The following is a 26,949-nucleotide window of genomic DNA, read 5'->3' as shown; positions in this document are numbered from 1 at the left end:
GTCTTCTCATAAAGAGTGAGGACCAACCAACCATTTCATACAAGACACAGTGATGGGTGGAGTAACTTGCTTGAGTGATAAATCTTAACGCAGAATGATACACAGAGTCTAAGGACTGTAGCAGCGCTTTAGAGGTATGTCTATAAAATACGTCCCCATAATCCAAGACTGGCAGAAAAGTAGATTCAACCAGTCTTTTCCTTGCTTGTTGAGTAAAGCAAGATTTGTTTCGAAAGAAAAAACCCAACTTTAATTTCAGTCTACAAAGTAAATTCTCAACATTCAATTTAAAGGATAGATCTTTCTCCAACATAAAACCCAGCTATCTATACGAGGAGACTAGTTCAATTGATTTACCCTGCAAAGTGCATAGTTGAGGCAGGGAGGTTCCCAGCTTATGGGTTCGAAAGAACATGAACTTTGTTTTCTTATCATTAAGAATTAATTTCAAGGAATTTAGATTTCGCTGTACCACAGTGAATGCTTCTTGCAGCTTTAAGATGGTCTCAGCCGGTGATGCAGCAGAACAGTAAATTATAGTATCATCTGCATACAGATGCATATTTACATTCATAAGATGCCAGCATATGTTGCTCCAAAACCTGTATGTACCTTTCAGCATTAATGGTGCCTCCACAGATGTGCAATTTACCTATTCCATGGGCACTAACACACCCCAAAACCATCACATATACTGGCTTTTTAACTTTGTGCTGGTGATAATCTGGATGGTTCTTTTCCTCTTTAGCCCAGAGGACAAAATATCTATGATTTCCAAAAACAATTCGAAATATGGACTTGTCAGATCACAGCACACTTTTCCAGTTTGTAATGGTCCATCTCAGATAAGCTCGGGCCCAGAGAATTTGTCGGTGTTTCTGGATGTTGGTGATATATGGCTTTCACTTTGCATGGTAGATGCAGCGATGAACTGTGTTTAATAACCACGGTTTTCCAAAGTGTTCCCAAACCCATATAGTAATGTCCTTTATACTATCATGTCAGTGTTTAATGCAATGCAGCCCTAGGAATTGAAGGTCATGGGCATTCAGTGTTGGTTTTCTGCCTTGCCCCTTACATGCAAAGATTTCTCTGGATTCTCTGAATCTTTTGATGACATTATGGATTGTCGATGGTGAAATTCTTAAATTCTTTGCAATTGTACATTGAGAAACATGATTCTTAAATTGTTGGACTATTTGTCAATGTATTTTTTTTCAAAAATTGGTGAACCGCTCTCCCCATCCTTGCTTATGAATGACTGAACCTTTCCAATTCCAAACAGGTGTTTATTGAGCATTCCACAACTTTCCTAGTCTTTTTTTGCTCCATCCCAACTTTGTTTCAAAGATGTTTGTATTTCAATCAGCTGTTGGTGACAATCTGTCTGTACTCCATGTGTCCATCTTCTGATTAAATCAAGGCCAGGTGCATGCAAACAAATGGTCATGTCAAATTGATTTCATACACAAATATTTATTTCTAAACTGACCTGATAGCACTGAACGCTATTTAGCTGAAGATTTTACTTTCCTAACTTTATTCAACTAGAATTAATCATCATTCTTGATCATTAAGTGAAGTATGGACTCGCATCACATGAATTACAGGTAACAACATCAAAATGTGATGATTTGCAAATCATGGAAACCCTATATTTCATAGAAAATAGTACAAAGACAACATATCAAATGTTGAAATTAAGAAAGTTTATTGTTTTTTGAAAAAAAAAAAAAAATATATATATATATATATATATATATATATATATATATATATATATATATATATATATGTGTGTGTGTGTGTGTGTGTGTGTGTGTGTGTGTGTGTAATTTAGTGCCTGCAACATGTTAAAAAGTTGGGACAGGGGTATATTTACAACTGTGTTGCATCTCCACTCTATAAGTGTTTGGGAACTGAGATGATCAGTTGCTGCAGTTTTGAAAATGAAATGTTGTCCCATTCTTTTCTGACATGCAACTTCAACTGCTCAACAGTACGGGATCTCGTTTGTTGTATTTTGTGTTTCATAATGTGCCAAATGGAAGACAAATCTGGACTGTAGGTAGGCCAGTATGGCATGTTTTACTCTTAGACTCTTTTACTATGGAGCCATGCAGTTATGCAGTTGTAATATGTACAAAATGCAGTTGAAATACATCCAATGGGGTTGAAATATAAATCCATGATTTGCAAATCATCGTATTCTATTTTTATTTATGTTTTACACAGGGTCCCAACTTTTTTGGAATTGGAGTTTGTTTATAAATATCACAGTACTGTGCAAGTCTTAGGCACATGTAAAGAAATGCTGTCAACCAAAATAATGAAATTAAATGTTTCAACATAAAAAAAAAATACTATCAACAGCAGTCAGTCATAATACATGAAACAAAGTCAATATTTGGTGTGAGATTACCCATTGCTTTAAAAAAGATAGTAGCCTCAGGTACAATGAGTGCAGTTTTATAAGGAAATGAGTTGTAGGTTTTACTGAGCATCTTGCAGAACCAGCCACAGTTCTTCTGCACACTTTGACTGTCACACTCGCTTCTTCATTTTGCAGCAAAACCTAGCAGCCTTAATGATGTTTTCTTTTTTAATCAGAAAAGTGCTCTCTTACATAATATGCTGTTCAGATACAAACATTGTTTTTCTGCAATATTTAATTTTTTGCTGGAAAATGAATGTTGGAACTATAGAATGTTGTTGTACTGACTCAATGTAGAAGTCATAAAATCTCATCTCATCTCATTATCTCTAGCCGCTTTATCCTGTTCTACAGGGTTGCAGGCAAGCTGGAGCCTATCCCAGCTGACTACGGGCAAAAGGCGGGGTACACCCTGGACAAGTCGCCAGGTCATCACAGGGCTGACACATAGACAACCATTCACACCTACGGTCAATTTAGAGTCACCAGTTAACCTAACCTGCATGTCTTTGGGGGAAACCGGAGCAAACCCATGGGGAGAACATGCAAACTCCACACAGAAAGGCCCTCGCCGGCCATGGGGCTCGAACCCAGGCCTTCTTGCTGTGAGGCGAAAGCGCTAACCACTACACCACCGTGCCGCCCCAAGTCATAAAATATAAATTGATAAATTTGAATTACTGTATCAATGCGGTGTGGCATGGAGGTGATCAGTCTGTGGCACTGCTGAGGTGTTACTGAAGCCCAGGTTGCTTTGATAGTGGCCTTCAGCGTATCTGTATTTTTGGGTTGGGTGTTTCTCATCTTCCTCTTGACAATACCCCATAGATTCTCTATGGGGTTCAGGTCAGGCAAGCTGGCTGGCCAATCAAACACAGTAATATCATGGTCAGCAAACCATTTGGTAGTAGTTTTGGCACTGTGGGTAGGTGCTAAGTCCTGCTGGAAAAGGAAATCAGCATCTCCAAAAAGCTCATCAGCAGATGGAAGCATGAAGTGCTCTAAAATCTCCTGGTAGATGGCTGTGTTGACTTTGGACTGGATAAAATATAGTGGACCAACACCAGCAGATGACATGGCGCCCCAAATCATCACAGACTGTGGAAACTTCACACTGGGCTTCAAACACCTTGGATTCTGTGCCTCTCCACTTTTCCTCCAGACTCTAGAACCATGATTTCCAAATTAAATGCAAAATGTACTTTCATCTGAAAAGAGGACTTTGGACCACTGAGCAACAGTCCATTTCTTTCTCTCCTTAGCCCAGATAAGACACTTCTGACATTGTCTCTGGCTCAGGAGTCGCTTGATATTAGGAATGCGAAAGTTGTATCCCCTTTCTTGAAGATGTCTGTTCATGATGGGTCTTGATACACTGACACCAGCCTCAGTCCACTCCTTGTGAAGCTCTCCCAAGTTCTTGAATCAACTTTTCTTGACAATCCTCTCAAGACTGCGGCCATCCCTGTTGCTTGTGCACCTTTTCCAGCCACCCTTTTCAGCAATGACCTTTTGTGGCTTACCCTCCTTGTGGAGGGCATCAGTGATCATCTTCTGGACAACAGTCAAGTCAGCAGTCTTCCCCATGATTGTGGTTGTGTGTACTGAACTAGACCGAGAGATACACTGTGTTTATACTGTTTTACTCAAACTCGAAATGAAATATTCTAATATTTTGAGATGGTTTTTTTATGTTCTTGTACTATATGCCATACTGATTAAAATTAAAATAGAAAAATGCTCGAAACATTTTAGTTTATGTGTAGTGAGTCTATAATATATAACATTTTCACTTTCTTAAATAACTGATGGAAAATATTGAATTTTTTCACAATATTCTAATTTTTTGAGATGCACTAGTATATATAAAACACGCACGCAAAGGGAGGACATTGGCAACTTGACATTGTGGATAACAATTGAAATAATCATGACTGCATGATTGGGTAACGATATTCCTAATCATTAATGATTTCCTAATCACAAAATGATTGGCTCCCGTTTCCTCCCACAGTCCAATTGCCCATAGGTGTTAATGTGAGTGTGAATGTTTGTTTATTTCTGTGTTAGCTCTGAAGATTGGTAACATCCCAGGATGTACCCTGCCTCTCACCCGAAGTCAAAACATCTGATATGGACCCAACAGAAAACTAAATAACAGCAACAATAATAATAATAAAACAACAATAATAATAATAATAATAATAATAATAGAAAATAAGCTTTAACACCAAGTTGGCTGCAAAAACAGCCAAATATTTCTATAGAATGCACTTAAATATCACTTCAATAATACCTTTGGTGGTAACATTTTCACCAGGATTTTCTTGTTAGCAATTTTGACACCTCTGAAGGGGGATTAGCAGGAGTTGATACATATTTTGTTTATATGTGTCTGTGGTGCTCTGAGCTTTGACACTTTTCACACTAAGACAGACAGACAGATAGATAGATAGAACGAACCCTATATCAGAAAAAGCATGCTGAAATTGAAATTAAAACTGAAAGCAATGATTTATAAATAATTGTTGACCTGTATTGCACTCAAACAATACAACAGCAAATTATTTGATGTTTTAGCTCATAAATTTGGTAAAGCATTTCCCAAATTATAATATTTCCATTCCTTCTCACAACACTTACACAATGTTTAGGGACTGAAGACACCAAGTGATGAAGTGTTTCAGGTGTTATTTTGTCCCATTTTTCCTGCAAACAGGTCTTAGGGTATGCAACAGTACGGGGTCACCATTTTCATATTTTTCATTTTATTTTCATTTTCTATTCTCTACTGGGGGCAGAGGGGACAGGCACCCTCTTCTTCCGCAGTCTTTGTAATGTATGCAGAATGTGGTTTTGCATTGTCTTGTTGAATTATCCCTGGAAAAGATGCCGTCTTGAAGGCAGAATATGCTTCTCCAAAATTTCATTGTACTTTTCTGCATTAATGCTGCCATCACAGAAGTGTAAGTTACCTTTACCAAGGGCACTGACACAACCCCATACCATGACGGACCCTGGCTTTTGGACTTATTGCTGGTAACAGTCTGGATGGTCCTTTTTGTCTTTGGTCTGGAGCACACAATGTCCATTTCTAAAAAAAAAAAAAAAAAAAACTGGAATATGTTTCCACTGTGTGATGGTCCGAACCCAGAGAAGTCAACGGCACTTTTGGACACCATTAACATAAGGCTTCCTTTTTGCACAGTAATGTCTTAATTGGCATTTATGGATGTAACTCCATATTGTAGTGCTTGACAAGGGCTTGCCAAAGTAATCCCAAGCCCATGTGGTTATATCAGCGAGAGATGAATGTTCTTGATGCAGCACCATCAGAGGGATCGGCGTTCGCAGGTGTTCAGCTTAAGCCTTGCCCTTCATGCACCGAAACTCCTGCAGATTCTTTGAATCATTTAATTATATTATGCACTATAGAGGGTTGAATATCCAAATTCTTTCATATTTTTCTTTGAGGAATGTTGTTTTTAAACATTCCAATAATTTTCTCATGCGTTTGTTGACAAACTGGAGATCTTCGGCCCGTCTTTGCTCCTCAAAGACTACACCTTTCCTGGATAGTGATTTTGCACCATTCATGTACTCACGATTACAATTACATGGTGGCATCACCTGTTTCAAATCACATCATTATTTAATTGATTCACCTCATTACTATCCCTAAATTGTCCAGTCCCAACTTTTTTGGAATGTGTTGCAGGCCTGAAATGCAGGAATGGCTGTATATTAACAAATGAAATGAAGTTGACCAGACAAAACATGAAATATCTTGGATTCACACTGTCTGCAATGAAATATAAGTCAAAGTAAATTTAGAAATCCTTGATTTCTTTTTTTCATTTGCGTTTACCATACAGTCCAAACTTTTCCTGATTTGTAACAGACAGACAGACAGATCACTTTATTCATCCCAGAGGGAAATTCACTATTACTTACTGCGTTGCTTTGATAAATGTTTTGCTGTTTGCTTATATCTGACTGTACAGGATAAGCGGCTACAGATAATGAATGGATGGATGGATTATATCTGACTGGGCTGCTGGCGCCCATCTATCTCTACTCTCTAAGCATCTTCTGATTAAGCCAAGGCTAGGTGCAAATAAATAGATGGCACTACCGCACACTCAGTGTCTCAGGCATTGAGAGCTTCGTGGTGGAACATCTCATCCAGCAGTAGACCAAAAACTGGTGAGCTAACCAAGAGCTACAAAAGACAAAACTCAACAGAAGAACATTTGCAAGCTGCAACTGAAGAAGGGTGATATCCGAAATACGCTCTATCTCAAGAGAGCCCAACCTTGGTGAGTTGAAAAGATTGAAAACTGTCTTACCCAGCAAAAGAACTAGGGTATAATATATTAGATCACATTTTTAATGGCGATGCATCAAAGTTGTCTAGAATTTACATGTACCTGTTGAAGAAAGGTTTTGGACATTTTGTATATTAATAGTTCATTGAGGCAGCACAGTGGTGGAGTGGTTAGCACTGTCTCCTCACAGCAAGAGGGTTCTGGGTTCGAGCCCAGCGGCCGACGAGGGCCTTTCTGTGTGGAGTTTGCATGTTCTCCCCGTGTCTGTGTGGGTTTCTTCTGGGTGCTCTGGTTTCCCCCACAGTCCAAAAACATGTAGGTTAGGTTAACTGGTGGCTCTAAATTGACAGTAGGTGTGAATGTGAACATGAATGGTTGTTTGTCTCTATGTGTCAGCCCTGTGATGACCTGGTGACTTGTCCAGGGTGTACCCTGCCTCTCACCCATAGTCAGCTGGGATAGGCTCCAGCTTGCCTGCGACCCTGCACAGGATAAGCGGCTACAGATAATGGATGGATGGATAGTTCATGAGTTATCTAAAGCCTAACTCAATTTAGAGGGCATTGATAAATAATAGCAGCATTCAGATGTACAAACTAAATAGTTACAGTTGCCTCTACAATAAATGATTTCAAATGTGAGCTTTTTCATTCGAGATTAGAGTAGTAACTATATTTTGTGACCCTTTTAATCCAACTGAATGGACTGTAAGAGTGGGTAGAAAAAATGAGTATAATCTAGATCACTGCAATCTAATTCAGTGTAATCTAATTCAATATGCTCAGTTCTTGATCATGTTTTACTAGCATTGTGCATTTGTTCATAGAATATACTGGACTGAACATTTCTAAAGTGTTCCAGTTTACAATGTTGGCCTTCAAAAACAGGATTGTGTCATTTTTCCTATCTTTAAAAACTTTCATTTCATTGTTAAAAAAAAAACTGTCAAAGACAAACATTCTACCAAATCACTTTAATGAGTTTTCAGTTAACAACAGCCAAGGTTACTTTAAAATAATGTAGTTTTAACAATAAAATTTAGTTCCACAAGTGCAATGGACGAGAAGCAGATGGACAGGAACTGGACTGTTCTGTCAAAATTGAAAATTAGCTTAATAGTTCACCAATATATTTGACAATCTTTCATCTCGTGTTGTAGTCAAGACCACCGACACTGAGAGACCACCTAAACTGTCATGACCAAGATCAGAGTGTATTGAGATCAAAACAAAACCAAGACTTTGAGGGGCTGAGACCGAGTCAAGACCAGGACCAAACCAGTGTGTGTGAAGGGAGACAGGGAGGGGCGATAGCCATTAACAGCAACAAACATTTCAAAGCAATGAGTCACATTATTGGTTGCATTTGACGCAGGAGGTTTTACATCCAAACACAGTAATCATGTTCACAAATAAATCAGAAAACACACAGGCAACTTATTGATATCCCTGCAGCTGTGATCTTGACCAGTCTTGAAATAAAATCCCGAGTCCTCTATGTCTGAGACCAAGACAAGACTAAATAAAAACACAGTCAATTCCAGAACGAGACTGAAACATTCAAACATTTTTTGACTGATCAAAAAAATCAATGTTTAAAAAAGCTGTTTTTTAAAAAATATATATATTGTTATCAGCTTCTTATGGATGTGTTCAGATTTTGATAGCCATGCATACATTCTATCAATGCAACCAAAGTGATATGACAGTCCCCATTCTGGATCACTCAAAAGTTCTCTATTTGTCCGCTTGTATTATATTCCATATAATTCATGTTATTCTATGTGGCATGTTCTTGACTTCATTCAAATTCAAATGCTAATTAGTGCTATTTTAACAAGCTTTTTGCAATCAAAATTAGTATAGACTTGTAGTAGTTATGTCAAACTTTCATTCAGTATGAAACAAATACAGAGAACAATTTTAATGTTTGCTTAAAAATAATAATAATTTAAAAAAAAAGGAATTTCACAACCAATTTTTCACCATGTTTCTGGATGAATGGACTCCTGACCTGCTGGAAGAGTTTGTGAGTTTCAAAAACATGTTGACTTTGTAAATTTGCGTCAAGTATTTCACAGGCTTCAGGTGGATTAGTGAAATAAGTCTATCATTATATACAGTATACAGTACATATAATACATTTACTGGAGTTGCAAAAACTATAAAATGTCTACTGATAGACAAACACAATTTGTTAATTTATTATACTGTATTCACAGCCACATTGTGCAAATTTATAATATTCTCTCAATTCTGATTTTTTATATCTTAGTTACAATATTATGTCATGCAATTGTGACTTTATATCCTGCAATAGTGAATTAATATCACCGTTATAATACCACAGTTGCAATGTTTTATCTTGCAATGGTAAGGCCTTTCATTCGCCTATCCCCTACCCCGAACCAAGCCACACCAATCCCTGCACATACGCTTTCCTGTCCAGCATTCTCCCAGAGTGTCAGGTTCCTGCAGAAAATAATATTTCAAAGAAAAATTTAGCCTGTGCAGGGCCATGAGCGCCCTGATTAGCTCTTCTTTGATTATGGGAAATGGAAGAACTAAGTCACAGTTCTATAAGAATAGTATTTAATTGTGAGATCAAAATTCTCATTTTTGAAACATTACTTTGCAGATGCGGGATATAGTCACAAGTGGTTGACATTAGCTTACAATGACAAGATAAAAAGTTACATAAATCTGTGTAAGATTTTCTGCCTGAAACGAGCTTCCGTAGAAAGTGCAGCTGAAAATGGGAGGATTGCCTTGTCAAAATGTCAAAATATTAAATATCAGATGGACTTTTTATGATCATTTTTATTTTGGTAGCCATTGTTCATTGTTATTCATGAAAGGCATCTGTAAATATATCTTTTGCAATTGAATTATGTCTGAAATTATGTGCACATACCTTGGAGATGCTAATTATCACTTGAATCTGAATAAAGTCAGCAATATGCTGCCCAGATACTACCAGAGATACGACCAAATACTGATGCTTTGGTGTATAAAGTAGATTTATTTTGTACAAGGATGTATTTTGACTTTGATTCTGACTTGTTTTTCATGGGGCTCATTATAAATAGATCCATTCCAGTGGTGCAGCACGTGAGGTTTCATCTTCATCTTCATAACATCCAGCATCACAATGCTCTGCCTGAAGCTCACTCTACTCAGCTGTAAGTTTCTTCAATCAATCAATCAATCAATCAATCAATATGCACATCACAGACAGGTTTCTAACTCTGGCTCTAACACAAGAGCTGAAGAAAAGAAAGATTTGAAGCACTTGAAAAAACACAACTTTATCTGAAATATAATGTTAGCCTTGCCCTATTGTATTCCTAAGTAGCCGATTAGGACAATTTTAGCATGGTCAGAGTGCCCATATTATGCATTCTGCATTAGTATCCTCTTATAATTCTACAATATGTGATTTGATTTAACAAAATGATTCATGCTTAATTTTTACATGAAACCAATCTTTCCTTTGCTCTGAGAATTAACGTGGCTGTTTTTACTGTGCCTTTAAGAATGAAATATGTTAAATATTCTAATTGCCGGGCGGCACGGTGGTGTAGTGGTTAGCGCTGTCGCCTCACAGCAAGAAGGTCCTGGGTTTGAGCCCCGGGGTCGGCGAGGGCCTTTCTGTGCGGAGTTTGCATGTTCTCCCCGTGTCCGCGTGGGTTTCCTCCGGGTGCTCCGGTTTCCCCCACAGTCCAAAGACATGCAGGTTAGGTTAACTGGTGACTCTAAATTGACCATAGGTGTGAATGTGAGTGTGAATGGTTGTCTGTGTCTATGTGTCAGCCCTGTGATGACCTGGCGACTTGTCCAGGGTGTACCCCGCCTTTCGCCCGTAGTCAGCTGGGATAGGCTCCAGCTTGCCTGCGACCCTGTAGAAGGATAAAAGCGGCTAGAGATAATGAGATGAGATGAGATAATGAGATGAGATGAGATTCTAATTGCCTTCCCTTTATTGTGCTTCATGTCTAAGATTAAACAGTCCTTATCACTTGGTGCAAGTCTATATAAAGTATATTTTAATAGACATTTGGCTTCTTGATGCAGAATTAATAGTTGCAACAATGGCATTAAATTTATAAGTAAAATGTCTGTTCTGTAGTGGAAATATTAACCAATGCAACAGTATGAGCAGGTGAATACTAGTTTTGCACATTTTCTTTAAAATCAGTTATATGGGTTTTAAAATAAAAACAAGTGTGCAAAAGTGTATGAGCAGGGAGGTAGTATAGCTACAGAAATATAGTTGGAATAGTTAGAAATATACTTGGTTTTCCCAAACAACATTGTAGCCAAAGTAGTCCTTTAGTTCACTCTTAAATTACAATGGGCCTGGATCACTCTTTCACAGCAAAGAGCATCTCCTAGCAGCCGAATACAAGAATGTGCATGCGCCTCTGAGGGACTCTCACAATCAGTGGGCGGAGACTGGTGCTGAATAACCTGACGGTGTTAAATTATTTTTCTTGTACATTGCAAGTACATCAAGTTAATTATGAAATAAATATACACAAAACATTTTGAATATATTTCAATATGTTATGGAACTACATATGGGGATCATAATGTCGCATTGATATCGCCATATTTTAATCAAATTTAACTCCATTTGGCAAGTGATTATCTCATTCAATGTCATAAATGAGACACATTTCTGCACCTGTAACAGTGTGTGTGTGTGTGTGTGTGTGTGTGTATCACAGCCTCTCACCTATTACATAGGGTTACAGTGGGGGGCTAGGCCTCAAGTAAGTAAGTAAATAAATAAATAAAAAGAAACCATTAAAAAATATAGGGCAACATGGTGGTGTAGTGGTTAGCACTGTCGCCTCACAGCAAGATGGTTCTGGGTTCAAGCCCAGTGGCCGACGAGGGCTTTTCTGTGTGGAGTTTGCATGTTCTCCCCGTGTCTGTGTGGGTTTCCTCCGGGTGCTCCAGTTTTTCCTACAGTCCAAAGACATGCAGGTTAGGCTAATTGGTGGCTCTAAATTGACCGTAGGTGTGAATGTGAGGCCCTGCGGTGACCTGGTGACTTGTCCAAGGTGTACCCTGCCTCTCACCCATAGTCAGCTGGGATAGGCTCCAGCTTGCCTGCGACCTGGTACAGGATAAGCAGTCATGGATGGATGGATATACATATAAAATTGTGTCAATAATTTATTGACAGAAAAGTGCTAAATTCACGTAATTCCAGATTTTGTGTACACACCATTCCAAAGGTTTCAAACAACTGCCAAATACATGCTTGATATTTATATTTTAAAAATATCATTTTTGATGTACATTGTGTTTTTTTTCCTTTGCAGTACTTATTGCAGCTACTGCTTTACTTGCTTCTGGAGGTAATATTTGAATGCAGTCAAAAAGAATGTTATCAATAACCTAACACGTGATAATAGTTTCATAGAGAGCCCAAGTGAATCTTTTATGTTGACTTGATCTGTTTTAATAATCTTTTAGAGAACGTAGTTACCTGCAATGAACATATCCAGCAACTGAATTGTGGTAAGCTTCAGTCTCATATTCTTCAAAAGATATTGTTGTTGTTGTTGTAAACTAAATATTGCAAAACTATACTAAATTCAAATTTCTCTAAAATGACTCTGTGTGTGTGTGTGTGTGTGTGTGTGTGTGTGTGTGTGTGTGTGTGTGTGTGTGTCTTCAGACGCTGGAGTAATATCGGTGCAGTCTTCTGTGTATGGACGTACAAACAGCAAAACCTGTAGTGCTAATCGGCCCTTCTGTGACGTTGCTCATACCAAATGTGCCTTGCAGACTTCCATAGTTGCTGAGAGGTACAGAATATACAGTTGCATTTTTATATTTCCTGCATGATGGATGAATTTAATGAATGGATTTCTACATGACAGAGTTTGAACTGAAGATAAATTGCAAATAACCCAACACAATAACCTTGGTGAGAGCATTTTGTTTGTTTTTTTATCCCAAACAGATGTAATGGACTAAAAATCTGTCAGTTAAAGACAGATTTATTAGGCACCCCTGACCCCTGTAAAGGAACCTACAAGTACTACAACACCACTTATGACTGTCTCATGGCCCGTAAGTAGTCTATAGATTTTGTGGAGTTTTTTTCTTTATTTTTATTTGTTAAAAGACTCTTCATGTCTTCACTTATTGATGGACTGTCGTTTCTCTTTACTTAGTTGAGTGGTTCTTGATATAATCTGGATTACTATAGTTGTGGATTAGGGCTATTTACTGTATTTTTATTATTTACTATTTGATCTCAAACGCATTAAGAAAGCAAGAAACTCGTCCACTAATTAACTTTTGACGAGGCACAACTGTTAATTGAAAAGCGTTCCAGGTGACTACCTCATGAAGCTGGTTAAGATAATGCCAATAGTGTACAAAGTGTCATCAAGGTAAACAGTGGCTATTTTGAAGAACCTAAAATATGAAGCACACACACACACACACAGCCTTCATGAATTTAAATAATATGTAAAAGCCTTTTATTGGATAATTACTGCAATGATTAATGTTTCAACTGGCAACAATTCTTTTAACTCTAACTGATGCAGTGAGTATCTTTTCATTTTGTTAACAACCATTTCGGAAAACATATCCCGTGGTCGTGGAAAAGATGTTACTGTGTTTCAGAAGGGTCAAATTATTTGGCCTGCATCAAGCAAAGAAAACAACTAAGGAGATTGCTGAAATTACTGTCTCCTGTGAGTACTGCAATGTAACTCTGGCTGTTACCCTGATTGTAACACATTTACTGTTGATTTAATGTAAGTGCTAACAAGTTCTTGTCTTGAAGTTCAGCACTTCTTGACTTTTGCACTTGTTGTATGTTGATATGGATAAGAGCATCTGCTCAATGCCTGTAATATAATGTAAAGTACTGGAATTGGGTTAAGAACTGTCCAACACATTATGAAAGCCTGGAAGGATAGTGGTGAATCGTTAACTTCATGAAAGAAATGTGGTCAGAAACAATCTTTACTGATCATGATCAGAGATCAGTTAAACACTTGGTGCAGTTGAATCATGAAAAAAATAGACAGTAGGACTCATGGCTGTGTTAATAATGAAAGTAAGAGCATTTCCACACACACAATGTGACCAAAACTCACAGGATTGGAATTAACAGCTGTAAACAGCCCGGAAAGGCAACAATTTGCTCAGGAGAATACAGATTGGTCTCTCTCGCAAAGGTCATTGTGGTACGGTAGTGAGGGTGTGGTCGAGCATCAGCTGTGAACAGCAAGGAGTCAGGTTGAACCAGCAGATAACATGTTATGAGTTACACCTGTGTCTAATTATTGGCTGTCTATTAATGCATGTCTCTGTATGTCTTTCAAATGGCCAGTGACGAGAGAGAGAGCTGTGTTCCCCAACATGTGTGTTTTTGTGTGTACAGCATTAGTAGTCACTGAAAAGTGAAAATAATAAACGTGTACCGTGAATTGTAGTGCCTATTTCCAGTTCCTTCTTGTCCAGAAGTAAAGCGTTGTTACAGTCATGTGGTCTGATGAGTCCAGATTTACCTGATTCTAGAGCATTAGGTGTGTAAGGATAAGAAGGGAAGCACATGAAGCAATGCACCTATCATGAATAGTGGCTACTGTACAAGTCTTTGGAGGTAGTGTTATGATCTGGGGTTGCTTCAGTTGGTCAGGTCTCGGCTCAGCAAAGTTATGTGGCAATAAAATGAAGTAAGCTCACAACCTGGTTATCAAATTGTGAAAGAATGGTTCAAGGAGCATGAGGAATCATTTTCAGACATGAATTGGCCACCACAGAGTCGTGATCTTAACCCCACTGAAAGTCTTTGGAATGTGCTGGAGAAGACTTTATGGAGGGTTTTGACTCTCCCATCATCAAGACAAGATCTCAGCAAAAATTTAATGCAGCTCTGGATGGAAATAAATATTGTGACATTGCATAAGGTTGTTGAAACAATGCCATGGTGCCATAATCAAAGCTAAAAAATAGTCCAACAAAATATTTGTGTGCACGACTATCCTTAAAATGCCCATGTTTAGATACTAACATCTTGCATCTAGATTTTTTTTTGTTGTTTTTGTATTCCTGAAATCTTTTTTGAATAATTTCCATTGTTTTATTTTTGCTATCCAATTTATTTTGTCTTTCTCCAGGGCACACTGTGGTCTGTGAGTATGGCTACAGCACACTGGACTGTGGTAGGAACCCTTTCTCCATACCGTTGGGCTGCTGAGTGTTTTATTATATTTGATTTTGCAGTTGATCCACAGCAGGTTTATCTGTGTCTCTGTGCAGGACATGATAATATATATATCATGAATGCAAACTACGGTCGTGCTAATTCTCAAACCTGTTCAAATGGACTCTCCAGTGATTTGATCAAGAACACCAACTGTTATGCTCCGGACGTACACTCAACTGTGGCCACACTGTAATGTATTTTGTTTATTTGTTTAAATATCTTACTTAGTAGATGCATTTAGTGACATTTGGTGAAAGAAACCATGTTAATATCTTACTTTCATTTAAAGGTGCAATGGACATCAGAGGTGCACTGTAGAAGCTTCAAACAGCGTCTTTAGTGATCCTTGTGCTGATACTTATAAATACCTCAGTGTGTCGTACTTTTGCACTCGTGAGTAATCTGCTCTACCTGAAAATCCTTTCTTTCTTTCTTTCTTTCTTTCTTTCTTTTTAATAATCTTGGTTAAACAGGATTAACTAAAGTACTTTTTTTAAACTTTTGATCTATGAAGAAAAGTAGGCTATGGCAAATAACCCAAAAAAAAACAAACATAAACTTGGCTAAGACAAATAAGTTTTGAAAACATCTGGCCTAACAAGGTTCACTGCAAGGATAATTATCATAATATCACATATTTACTGTGAGAAAAAAACATTTCTAGTATGATTTTTACTTTAAACATGACTACAGTGTCTTTTATGCACTTCTAAGAGGAAATTTTTTTTCTCCAACTTGTTTTGATGCATCATCATTAATTGCAGAAAAGACAAATTAAACTTTGGGAAAATTCAGGGAAAAAAATTAAAATGTCTCAAGCACTAAAATTTTGGGACTAACAACATTGTAATGAATATAAAATGTGATGTCCCAGCACCAACATGCTTATCTTCGTAATGCTGTTTGGCTTCCTGTTAAAACACAAAGAAATATCAAATAAAGCTTTTATTATGTATTTTGCACAATGAAAAAAATATGGTTACAAGGTAAGATACTTTTATTTGTGTATTTAAATTTTGTTCATGGTTTTATACTTTTGATTCAGAATACTATCCTCTATAGCCACAATTATGACCCTTTTTAGGGGGTCTCGAGCACCCCTAAATTTCTTCTCAGCAGCATTAAATATTAATGTCATAGCCAGGGCTATGTTTTTATACAAGTTATTGTTTACACTTGAAATGTATTTCAAATAACATTACTGTGAATTAAATAAGTCATAATGAATTACATTAAACTTGCGGAAATGTTATATTTCCAGGTACATGCATCTCTGTGGCCTGGTGAATGCAGAGCACCATAGATGCACACAATGTGCAGTTAGCTCCTGGGAGGGTTGCGTGCTAGCACATTTCTGCGTGCCACATTGATCCCCCTCTGTGCGATGCAAAGACGCAAATCCACATTAATGCAGAATTATCCACCTTATTTTCTGCGTTCAGATGGACTCTGAGTGTTTGAAGGTTTTGTGTAAAACTTCCAGCTGGCAATTTCTGCTTATTTTAGCTGGCTAGCTTGTATTCCTCACAGCATCTGTTGACATTGCCATATAATAGCTCGTTAACATTAATAGGTATTGTATTCATGGGAAACCGGTATCGTATAGAGGTTGCCTTAACAACGGGCAAAAACAAAACTGTTTTCTTAAAACGGGGGTGATTTGACAATGAACTGCCCCAGAGCTGAATGAAGATATGAGGCGCCAGTGTTTAGGCTCTGATGCTCCAGTGAAAACTCTGAGGTGGCATCTTGTCAGGAGGATTTCAACACAAAGATAAATTAAAATGTGTGTGAGTGAAGTTAAATGTTACTGAGATTAAAGGTGCATTAGTGCATTAGTCACTTTTTGTCCAGGATTAGGTCTCTAACACTTAGGTGGGTTTGACAGTTGAATGATTCTGGCCCATGTTCATAAAGTCCTGTCTCCAGGATCTACAGTGGCCCATTACAGTGTCTATAAAATGTCTGACAACAGGCGCATATATATATATATATATATATATATATATATATATATAAAATGTTCTACAAATATTCCAGGTTATTTACAAGGAATAAAAAAAAAAAAAAACTATGACACAAATCAGCACAACTAGCAGCAATAACTCACAGTACTTTTGTTACTTTGCTAAATTTAAAAGCAAGTGTGGAATACAACCAAAACTCTCTTACAAAAAAGTGGAAATACTCGTTATTCCTTACTTCCAAAGAGTTGTCAAGCATGAGATCTGTTTTTGTTGTTGTTTTTTTCCCCCCCTGGTTTCTATCCTGTTTTTGGTGAAGTTGTTGCTTGGGGTAAGATGGGGTGGGGACAAGTTCAGCCACCAAGATTCAAACAGTGAGGATGAACCGACTTTAATACCTGTCGTTTGTGAAGAGTCTCTTTTGTTTGTTTTTCATGTATTACATTTATTTTGTATTATAACTTTCTTAATACCTCTAAAGGTCTGATCCAGCCCTGTTATCCTTATAATCACAAACAATTTAAATTACATTTTCTAATGAAACATTTAATTAATATTTCATCAGCTATGTTCAATTAACACACAAAACCACTCTTTTTTAATTAAACAATGAATCTGATTCCTGCAGGTGACATTGTGGTCTGTGAAGGTGACACTGCTTCACTGTTCTGTGGTTTGTACTCTTTTTATTCCCCAATAAATTGCCATATACCTATTACATCATGTAATAACATTACATAACATGTTATTATATAAAGATTTAAACTATAAATGGAGGAAAGCTGAGAAGTGATAAGTTTTACCCATCTAGAATTTTATCACCAAATATTTATCTTTTCTCCTTGCTTTTTTTTTTTAAACTTTCTGACTACAGAAAATATTTTCATAGCCTACTTTTTCCTTATGCTAAATTCTTGTAATTGTAGGTGATCGCAGAATAAAAGTTTTTGGTGCTGACTATGGCCGAACCGATTCCACCACATGTGCTTCCGGACTAGGAGAAATACAAATCTCCAACACACAGTGCTCCACGTTGGACGCAGCAGCCAAAGTTAAAGCTAGGTAATGGAAGTATTATTTGAAGTGTAACCTTTGTCAGCATCACACATTCTTATTATCAATAACATACATTACTGATGTCGAACAGAATTCGACTAAAACTCCGTTGTTTTGCAGGTGTGAAGGACATCACAGCTGTGAGGTCTTTGTTAGCAATGATGTATTCTCTGACCCCTGCCCTAACATCTTTAAGTACCTGAAAGTTGTGTATGCCTGCGTCTGATTGTGAGTTTCTTTCTCGGTCATATATCTAATGAATGAGGCTCAGTTAATGCTGAGCTCTACATATCAGATATAGAAATCTGTGTATATATTAAAGTCAGGGAATGCAAGTCCAAGCCACAATGAATAATTTAAAGCATAAGTACATATAAATAGAATAAAATCAAATCATTACAGTGACTAACTACAAAAAAAAATCCCAATATAGTGTTAATTTTTCACACAAAATATACTGCAATTCCAAAATATAATTAATATACAAATATTCTAAACTTTTATATCATATTGTTTTACCTTCTGGTTAATCTGAATTACTTAACAGCTCAAATGCAGTGCATACAACAGGAAAGGTATTTGATCTGCTGTTCTTTTTTTCTTGTTCTTTTTACTACTATTGACAGACTAACTTGTGGGATTCCAGCTTTCACCACAGCGGCCTCTCTTCAGCCTGAAAAGGAATCATACTGCGTTTTACATCCACAGCCATGCAGATGATACAGTGCAGGAGTTTTGGTGTTAGTGTACTGAGCATTTGCATGTGATATAACTTTTACATTTGCATAATCAACAGCTGTAATGATGTTATTTCTTAAACTTGCTGATTTGATTTTACACAGTCATTTCCTCCTAATCTAATCCATTTTACGAATGATTATGCAATAAACTATCCTCTGAATGCAAGCATAACACGGATGATTTGTGTGTTTATTTCCACTTTATTCAAATTCAGACATTTTGTGAAATCCAAGACACTGATTGTCCTATCTGTGAGCCGATAAACAAAATCTGCAATAAACACTTCAAACAGAGTGCTCAAGCAAACAGATGCAAAAGGTAATTCAAAGGCAGAATACAAAAAAAAATGTCCAAGGTTGTTCTACAAGTAGGCAGGTACAAGATCAATGAATTACATACAATATGTTACTATAACATAACTACAGTAGTCAGCAGGCTTGTTGTACTCGCGTCCGACTCATGCCCTAATTTTAAGGACTCGTGACTCAACTTGGACTTGAACACTGATGACTCGGACTTGGACTCAGACTCATGCATTAACTGCAATCGGACTCATAAATTGCAGACGAGGACTCAGATTTTTTCTTTATTTTTTGTAACATGCCATAATAATTTGGCATAAGATATTTATATCTACATTAATTTTTGTACTAATTTCATGCAAGAGTGTCACACCTGCGCACCTTGGTATGTGCATCAGATAGACTCTCAGGCGCGCTCCGGACAGAGCATGTGCCAAACGGACTCTCGCACACGCACTGTAAATGACTCGCACCTGCACAGGATTAAGGCGCAATCAGCGCGCCTATATAAAGACTGAAAACACACTTACTTTGTGAAGTGTTGAGTTGCACAGATGTGCAGCTTGTGAACAGGCAAGGCAGGCAACTGCTTGAGGCCCCCTGGCCCAGGGGTCCCCCGATAGTCGGGGCCCGAGGGCTTATTTATTTTGTTTTTTATTGTTTTTATTGTTCTTTACCATTGTATTTTCACATTTGGAATTTAAAAAACTTTGGTTTCATACATTTTTTGTTGGTGTCAGATTATTTATAACATATTGGTGATGAACACTGGTCAGAAGGGCCCCCTGGAAATTTTTGCTTGGGGCCACAACAGACTCTAGAATCGCCTCTGGAATTGCATTGCTGACATATTACCGAGCCTTATTTCCTTGTTTGGTTTTCTGATCCCTGATTTCCTGTTTTTCCTCTTTGATTCTACTGAGTCTACGATAGCCTGTTTGTGCCTCGCGTGACCTATTGCCTGTTTTACGATTTTTCCTGCCATTCTGGATTTTTTACCTGTCTTCGCTTGTATTAATAAACATACCTTCTGTACTTACAACCGTCTCCCAACCATCTCTGACAGAATACTTCGCACTCCCTGACAAAGAGAAGCACATTCACCTGTTCATACGTCCTGTTCAGGAACAAACTAATGTTAATGGCACTAAAACAGCCACCGTCAAATGGTGCAGTTGGAGTCTTGTTCTCGGACTCTACTCAGATCAATAGTGGACTTGACTCGAAATTTTTTTTAATGAGTTGGACTTGATTTGGACTTGAACACTGGGGACTCGAGACTGGACTCGGACTCGAGGTTTAGTGACTCGACTACAACACTGCATTCACAAATGATGTCTGTATTCAGATATGGTCTCTTTAGCCCATAAACAAATTCCCTCCTGGAAACTGTCTTTTTCACAGCATTCTATGGGTTTTGAGGTGTGGGGAATTCACAATTCGCACCAATAATTTTAATCTTTCCTTGGACCTCATTATTGCAGATCTTACTATGCATTCTTACTATGAATCTATTCCCCTCATACACCTCTAAAACAGATAAGGGAAAGAAAGGTGTTTCTGTTATCATATCCCAAACTAACATGAATTTTATTCCCCTGTTCTCTCTGGCCTGCTACCTGTGCTGGCTCACACATGAAAACCCAAGCGAGCCTCTGTTCTTTACCAAAGATGGAAGCATTATGACCAAATGCTGTTTTGCTATTCACCCAGGTCTTATCTGCCAGCACTGTGACCTACACCCCCAACCTTTACACAGACCACTGCTTCAGGATAGGAGCAATGACCACTGCAGCTTCAATCATCCCAGCATCTACACTCAAGGCAATGGGGTGCTGGTTTTCTGGAGCCACAAGTGCTACTTTTGTCCAGGAAGTAGGGACATTTTGTCAGCGCAGAAAGCCATGAGCTGTCTCCTGTAAAATTTTGGTCCAAGGCCATTACCAATGTAATGATGCATGCTGTATTTACATGTCATAGGTATTTCATCTCATTATCTCTAGCCACTTTATCCTGTTCTATAGGGTCGCAGGCAAGCTGGAGCCTATCCCAGCTGACTACAGGCAAAAGGTGGGGTACACCCTGGACAAGTCGCCAGGTCATCACAGGGCATGTCATAGGTATTTATTTATTTATTTATTTATTTATTTATGGGGGGGGAGTGTCTCATCTCATCTCATTATCTCTAGCTGCTTTATCCTGTTCTACAGGGTCGCAGGCAAGCTGGAGCCTATCCCAGCTGACTACGGACGAAAGGCAGGGTACACCCTGGACAAGTCGCCAGGTCATCACAGGGCATGTCATAGGTATTTATTTATTTATTTATTTATTTATTTATGGGGGGAGGGTAATTATATTAATTAATACAAAACACTTTTTCTCCTCAAAGCACATTATTTCACCATTTCTTCTCTCCCTTGTCCTTCAGGGAAAGAGCCTCTCTGCTGGTCTATCTAAAGCAGTACTTCTACTCACTCTTTTTATCCGAGGGGCACTCTTCGCTAGCCTAAAGGCAGCGACCCCAAGTTCTCACTCTTCATTCAAGGTGTAACACACTTCTGCTGGATTATCTAGAAGCCATGCCTCTTAACTGGTCTATACAGAAGCAGCACTTCTACTCACTATCTCGCCATTCAAGGTGCAGGGCACCTCTGCTGGTCTATCTAGAGGCAGCGCTTCTTACCTGGTCTACAGTACATAGAAGCAGCACCGCTACACACACTCTCTCCATTTGAGGAGCAGCATCCTGGGTGGTCTTGAGAGGCAGTGCCTCTATTCACCCTTTCTCCTTCAAGGGGCATCACCTCTCTGCAAATCTTCCTGGGGTAGCACCTCCACTTGCAAAAAAAGGGGGACGACCCCTTTCCTGGTGATCTAAGGGCAGGTGTCTCTAATCACATTGAAATTACCTCTTCTACTGAACGGTGAGCTGCTCTCTTCAACTCAATGAAAATTCCCTCAAAGTCCCTCTAGTCCCTCAAAGTCAAAGTTCCTCTCACACCAGAATCTGGTCTTCCCAGGCAGTCTCCACTCCCAGTAGTAACCAACTCTTTAAGGGTGTGGTGCTGATCTCCATTTTAATAGCCCTCAGCCTCTTGCCTATTGAGGTATTTCACCTGACGTCACAGGGTCACATGACGCCCCAGTGTCCGCCATTTTGAACGTCAAGCTACATACTAACGCTGCAGACAGAGAGGGAGAACCGGCTTGAAAAAAAAACGTGTTACAGACACCTAGAATAGATTAATTTGTCAGTAAGCACTCTATAAATAACCATGGTGTTTGCTTGTTGTGCTGTGGGCTGCCACAACAGACAGGGACAGCGTGCAGGACACTCCTTTTACCGGTTTCTAGTGATGGGAATTTCGGCTCTTTTTCGGGAGCCGGCTCTTTTGGCTCTTCTTACTATAAGGAGCCGGCTCTTTCGGCTCCCAAACGGCTCCTGAGATTTTATTTTTGATTTAATTGCTGCAATTAACTAGTTAATTAATTACATTATTTATATTTTATCAATAGGATGTTTTCCATTTTATTTTTTAGTTTTTGTAGCTGGGCGGCACGGTGGTGTAGTGGTTAGCGCTGTCGCCTCACAGCAAGAAGGTCCTGGGTTCGAGCCCCGGGGCCGGCGAGAGCCTTTCTGTGTGGAGTTTGCATGTTCTCCCCGTGTCCGCGTGGGTTTCCTCCGGGTGCTCCGGTTTCCCCCACAGTCCAAAGACATGCAGGTTAGGTTAACTGGTGACTCTAAATTGACCGTAGGTGTGAATGTGAGTGTGAATGGTTGTCTGTGTGTCAGCCCTGTGATGACCTGGCGACCCGCCTTTCGCCCGTAGTCAGCTGGGATAGGCTCCAGCTTGCCTGCGACCCTGTAGAAGGATAAAGTGGCTAGAGATAATGAGATGAGATGAGTTTTTGTAGCCATTGTAAAGCTTTGTAAAGTATAGCAGTGTAACAATGTTCTAGCTATAGAAATAAAACTTACTTACCAATTAATAAATTATTTTCTCACAAACATAATGCAAAACTGTGTTATATTACCAATATAAAATACACAGCTGATTTTCCCCTCCTCAGGTGCCTCACAGACTCCTCTCCCCTGCGCTCCACAGCTTTAAGCATTACACCAATTTTCGTATTTTCACAGCTGTGAATGACATCAACCAAAAAAAGTAGGCGTACACCATGCTACTTTTTTTCCTTTGAATGGTAATAGACAACACAAAGACGCAATCGGACAGCAACTTTTTTTGTGAAAGTCTCTCTCTCTCTCTCTCTCTCTCTGAGGCACCTAAGGACAAAAAACTAATTCGGCTCCCCAACTCGGCTCCCACCGAAGAGCCGGCTCCCGTCGTTCACTTCAAAGAGCCGGCTCTTTGAACCGGATCGTTCGCGACCGACACATCACTACTGGTTTACTACTGACCCAGACAAGAGGGATTACAGCTGTGAAGAGACAGGATTGGGAGCCAACAGAGTACTCCAGACTTTGCAGTGATCATTTCATTTCAGGTTAGTTTATCAGTTAACACAATTTTGATAAAATATATAGCAAAAAGTAAATGGGTCAGTGTTTGTTAACCCATCTGAGCAGTGAAACAAGGCAGTGTTAATTTGTCTAGGGTTGCATGTAGCAGACATCAGACATAAAACGCAATAACAGAGGCTAGAAAGAAACGGGACACAGAAATAAACAGGGAAATTAAGTAAAAAGAAAGAAAGAAAAAAAAAGAGCGCGGATCTCCAAACACATGAGAAGCCTATCTTACGCACATATCACGCGGACTCCACACCTCCACACATGCATCGCGTCTGAAGTCATAACTCATCAGGGGAAATCGTGTCCGCATTGGCATGTTCAAAAAACAACCTCGCGTCAACAATGATACCACACGCAAGAAAAAAAAACAGTCAGGCTACTCAACAACCAACCTGGCAGCAGCAGTCGTTGTCATGTAAACACAACACTTCGGATATGCAAATGCTTCCCATTACACACGATTGCTATGTCAATAAACATCATTTTGCCAATATTTTAGAGACCCCCCCCCCAACATTTCCCAAATCATGTTTTCAAGGGATCTCATGTCTGTTTCAGGGGATCTCAGATCCCCCGAGTAACAAGACAGTGTTGTGAACATAGCCTACCTTGTACCGTTTCAAACTGCTGGGGTCATCCTTCATCAAACTGTTGACTTCTGTCGACAACCTTAGCTCCATACCAAGGCTGGGTACAGTGTTTGTGATAAAAGACAGATCCAATTTAACATGAATCACAGCTTACTTTCTTGTTAAAATGTGCAAAGGTCTCCACCATCTCATACCGCCTTGCACTGAAGGACTTAGGCGTGCCGTCCAAAATGGCTACGTCACGTGACTTGGTCACGTGGGTGAAATACCTCAATACAGCTAGGGTTACAGTGAGGGGCTGATCCTCTGGTAACCCCGAGAGTTTGACTTCCCCACTTGAATCTGTATTGCAGCATGCCTTGCCAGATGGTACCATTTTTATGATGGTCTTTGGTATGACCCAACCGCAAGTAGAACTCACAATATCCCGGTCAAGAGGCGGACATGCTAACCACTAGGCCAACTCATGGTACTTGAGGTTGAAAGCTGGTCTATAAACCAATTCTAATTGCTATGGCATCTTTTTTGAATGCTGTGCAACACTGTAGGTCTAGGACATCATCAGAGACACTTTATTTTCTCAAAATTTTTCATTCATTCATTATCTCTAGCCGCTTTATCCTTCTACAGGGTCGCAGGCAAGCTGGAGCCCATCCCAGCTGACTACGGACGAAAGGCAGGGTACACCCTGGACAAGTCGCCAGGTCATCACAGGGCTAACACATAGACACAGACAACCATTCACACTCACATTCACACCTACAGTCAATTTAGAGTCACCAGTTAACCTAACCTGCATGTCTTTGGACTGTGGGGGAAACCGGAGCACCCGGAGGAAACCCATGCGGACACGGGGAGAACATGCAAACTCCACACAGAAAGGCCCTCGCCGGCCCCGGGGCTCAAACCCAGGACCTTCTTGCTGTGAGGCGACAGCGCTAACCACTACACCACCGTGCCGCCTCAAAATTTTCAACATCCAAGAAATTTTAAAAATAGTAAATTTTCTATGTGACCTGTTAAACATACTTTCGACTGTGTTTGAGTTAATATCATTAAGCTGGGTTGCCAGTTTTGGGCAAAATTTCCAGCCCAACTATATCTCAAAAACCATCAAAAGAACTAAAACTAACCTTTGGAAAAAGGGAAATGTTTATTGTCTTTTTCAACCCTTGAAGTAAATCTTGCCTGTATGGCTCGCTTTCAATGCTTATTACAGTTTCTATATTTGACCACTAGGTGTTATAATAACTCTATGGAAGCTAAGTGGTACAAGCTCTGCCCTGTGATTGCAATCTTGGAAGAAGAGCAAATACAGCAGTACACTGGCTTTCAACTGCCAAATAAAGTATTTGAAATCATTGGCCACTCAAAAGAGGTCATTAGTATTTCAATTGAATTTAAAAATGGATTGAGTTGTGAATGAGGATTTTATGAAGATTAACACTTGTTAAACAGCTGATATAAACACCAATAAACAGCTACACTTGGATGAGTTGCCATTGCATGAGTTTTTTTCCCCCCGTTAAGTTTTAATGCTGGTTGCAAGGAAAGTGTTTACAAATGCATATCAAAACAAGAAGTTAGGCCAGTCCATAACAGTTCTGTGATATGAAGAGTATGTGAGAAACAGACAGCACAAATTAAAACAACACTAGACCGATAAGATTTGTCAGCAATGGAAGATTACAAGGGAACATTATGTTACAGATAATATAATCACAGAAAGCAAGAACAAGATGACATTTTTCTAACAATGGCATTGAATTGGTAAATGTATTGAAGCTGTGGGCAGCACGGTGGTGTAGTGGTTAGCGCTGTCGCCTCACAGCAAGAAGGTCCGGGTTCAAGCCCCATGGCCAGCGAGGGCCTTTCTGTGCGGAGTTTGCATGGTGTCCACGTGGGTTTCCTCCGGGTGCTCCGGTTTCCCCCACAGTCCAAAGATATGCAGGTTAGGTTAACTGGTGACTCTAAATTGACCGTAGGTGTGAATGTGAGTATGAATGGTTGTCTGTGTCTATGTGTCAGCCCTGTGATGACCTGGCGACTTGTCCAGGGTGTACCCCATCTTTTGCCCATAGTCAGCTGGGATAGGCTCCAGCTTGCCTGCGACCCTGTAGAACAGGATAAAGCGGCTAAAGATAATGAGATGTATTGAAGCTGCTTTACATGTTTTGGTAGTACAAATTAATAACATTTTCACCCTTATACATACAGTGTCCTGCAAAAGTATTCATCCCCCTTGTTGTTTGTCCTGTTTTTTCGCATTACAAGCTGGAATTAAAATGGATTAGGGGGTTAGCACCATTTCATTTACACAACATCCTGACAACTTTAAAGGTGCAAATTGTTGTTTTATTTTGACACAAACAATAATTAAGATGAAAAAAAAACAGAAATCTGGAGTGTGCATATGTATTCACACACGCAATTACAATTACAGCTGCAAGTCTCTTGGACTATGTCTCTATTAGCTTAGCACATCTAGCCGCTGGGATTTTTGCCCATTCCTCAAGGCAAAACTGCTCCAACTCTTTCAAGTTAGATGGGTTGTGTTGGTGTACAGCAATCTTCAAGTTATGCCACAGATTCTCAGTTGGATTGAGGGATTTGATTAGGCTATTCCAAGACATTAAATGTTTCCCTTTAAACCACTCCAGTGTAGCTTTAGCAGTATGTTTAGGGTCATTGTCCTGCTGGAATGTGAACCTTCATCCCAGTCTCAAACCTCTGGCTGAGTCAAACAGTTTTTC

General features: G+C 39.1%; 1 protein-coding gene across 1 annotated transcript in view; it reads left to right on the top strand.

Moving 5' to 3' along the window:
* LOC132893497 (uncharacterized) overlaps nucleotides 1-18,255 on the top strand; it is a 40,194-nt gene extending 21,939 nt beyond the window's left edge. The window contains exons 12-22 of the mRNA XM_060932693.1: nucleotides 9,906-9,943; nucleotides 12,095-12,130; nucleotides 12,249-12,293; nucleotides 12,454-12,583; nucleotides 12,742-12,851; nucleotides 14,921-14,965; nucleotides 15,063-15,198; nucleotides 15,299-15,402; nucleotides 17,602-17,646; nucleotides 17,900-18,035; nucleotides 18,150-18,255. Of these exons, the coding sequence (XP_060788676.1) occupies nucleotides 9,906-9,943; nucleotides 12,095-12,130; nucleotides 12,249-12,293; nucleotides 12,454-12,583; nucleotides 12,742-12,851; nucleotides 14,921-14,965; nucleotides 15,063-15,198; nucleotides 15,299-15,402; nucleotides 17,602-17,646; nucleotides 17,900-18,035; nucleotides 18,150-18,255 (931 nt within the window). The remainder of the gene's footprint in view (nucleotides 1-9,905; nucleotides 9,944-12,094; nucleotides 12,131-12,248; nucleotides 12,294-12,453; nucleotides 12,584-12,741; nucleotides 12,852-14,920; nucleotides 14,966-15,062; nucleotides 15,199-15,298; nucleotides 15,403-17,601; nucleotides 17,647-17,899; nucleotides 18,036-18,149) is intronic.
* The last annotated feature ends 8,694 nt before the right edge of the window (nucleotides 18,256-26,949 follow it).

Source organism: Neoarius graeffei, chromosome 10 (genome assembly GCF_027579695.1).
Source record: "Neoarius graeffei isolate fNeoGra1 chromosome 10, fNeoGra1.pri, whole genome shotgun sequence".
NCBI classification, from domain to species: domain Eukaryota; kingdom Metazoa; phylum Chordata; class Actinopteri; order Siluriformes; family Ariidae; genus Neoarius; species Neoarius graeffei.
Note: the sequence above shows the minus strand (reverse complement) of the source record. Positions and strands in the feature narration are given on the sequence as shown.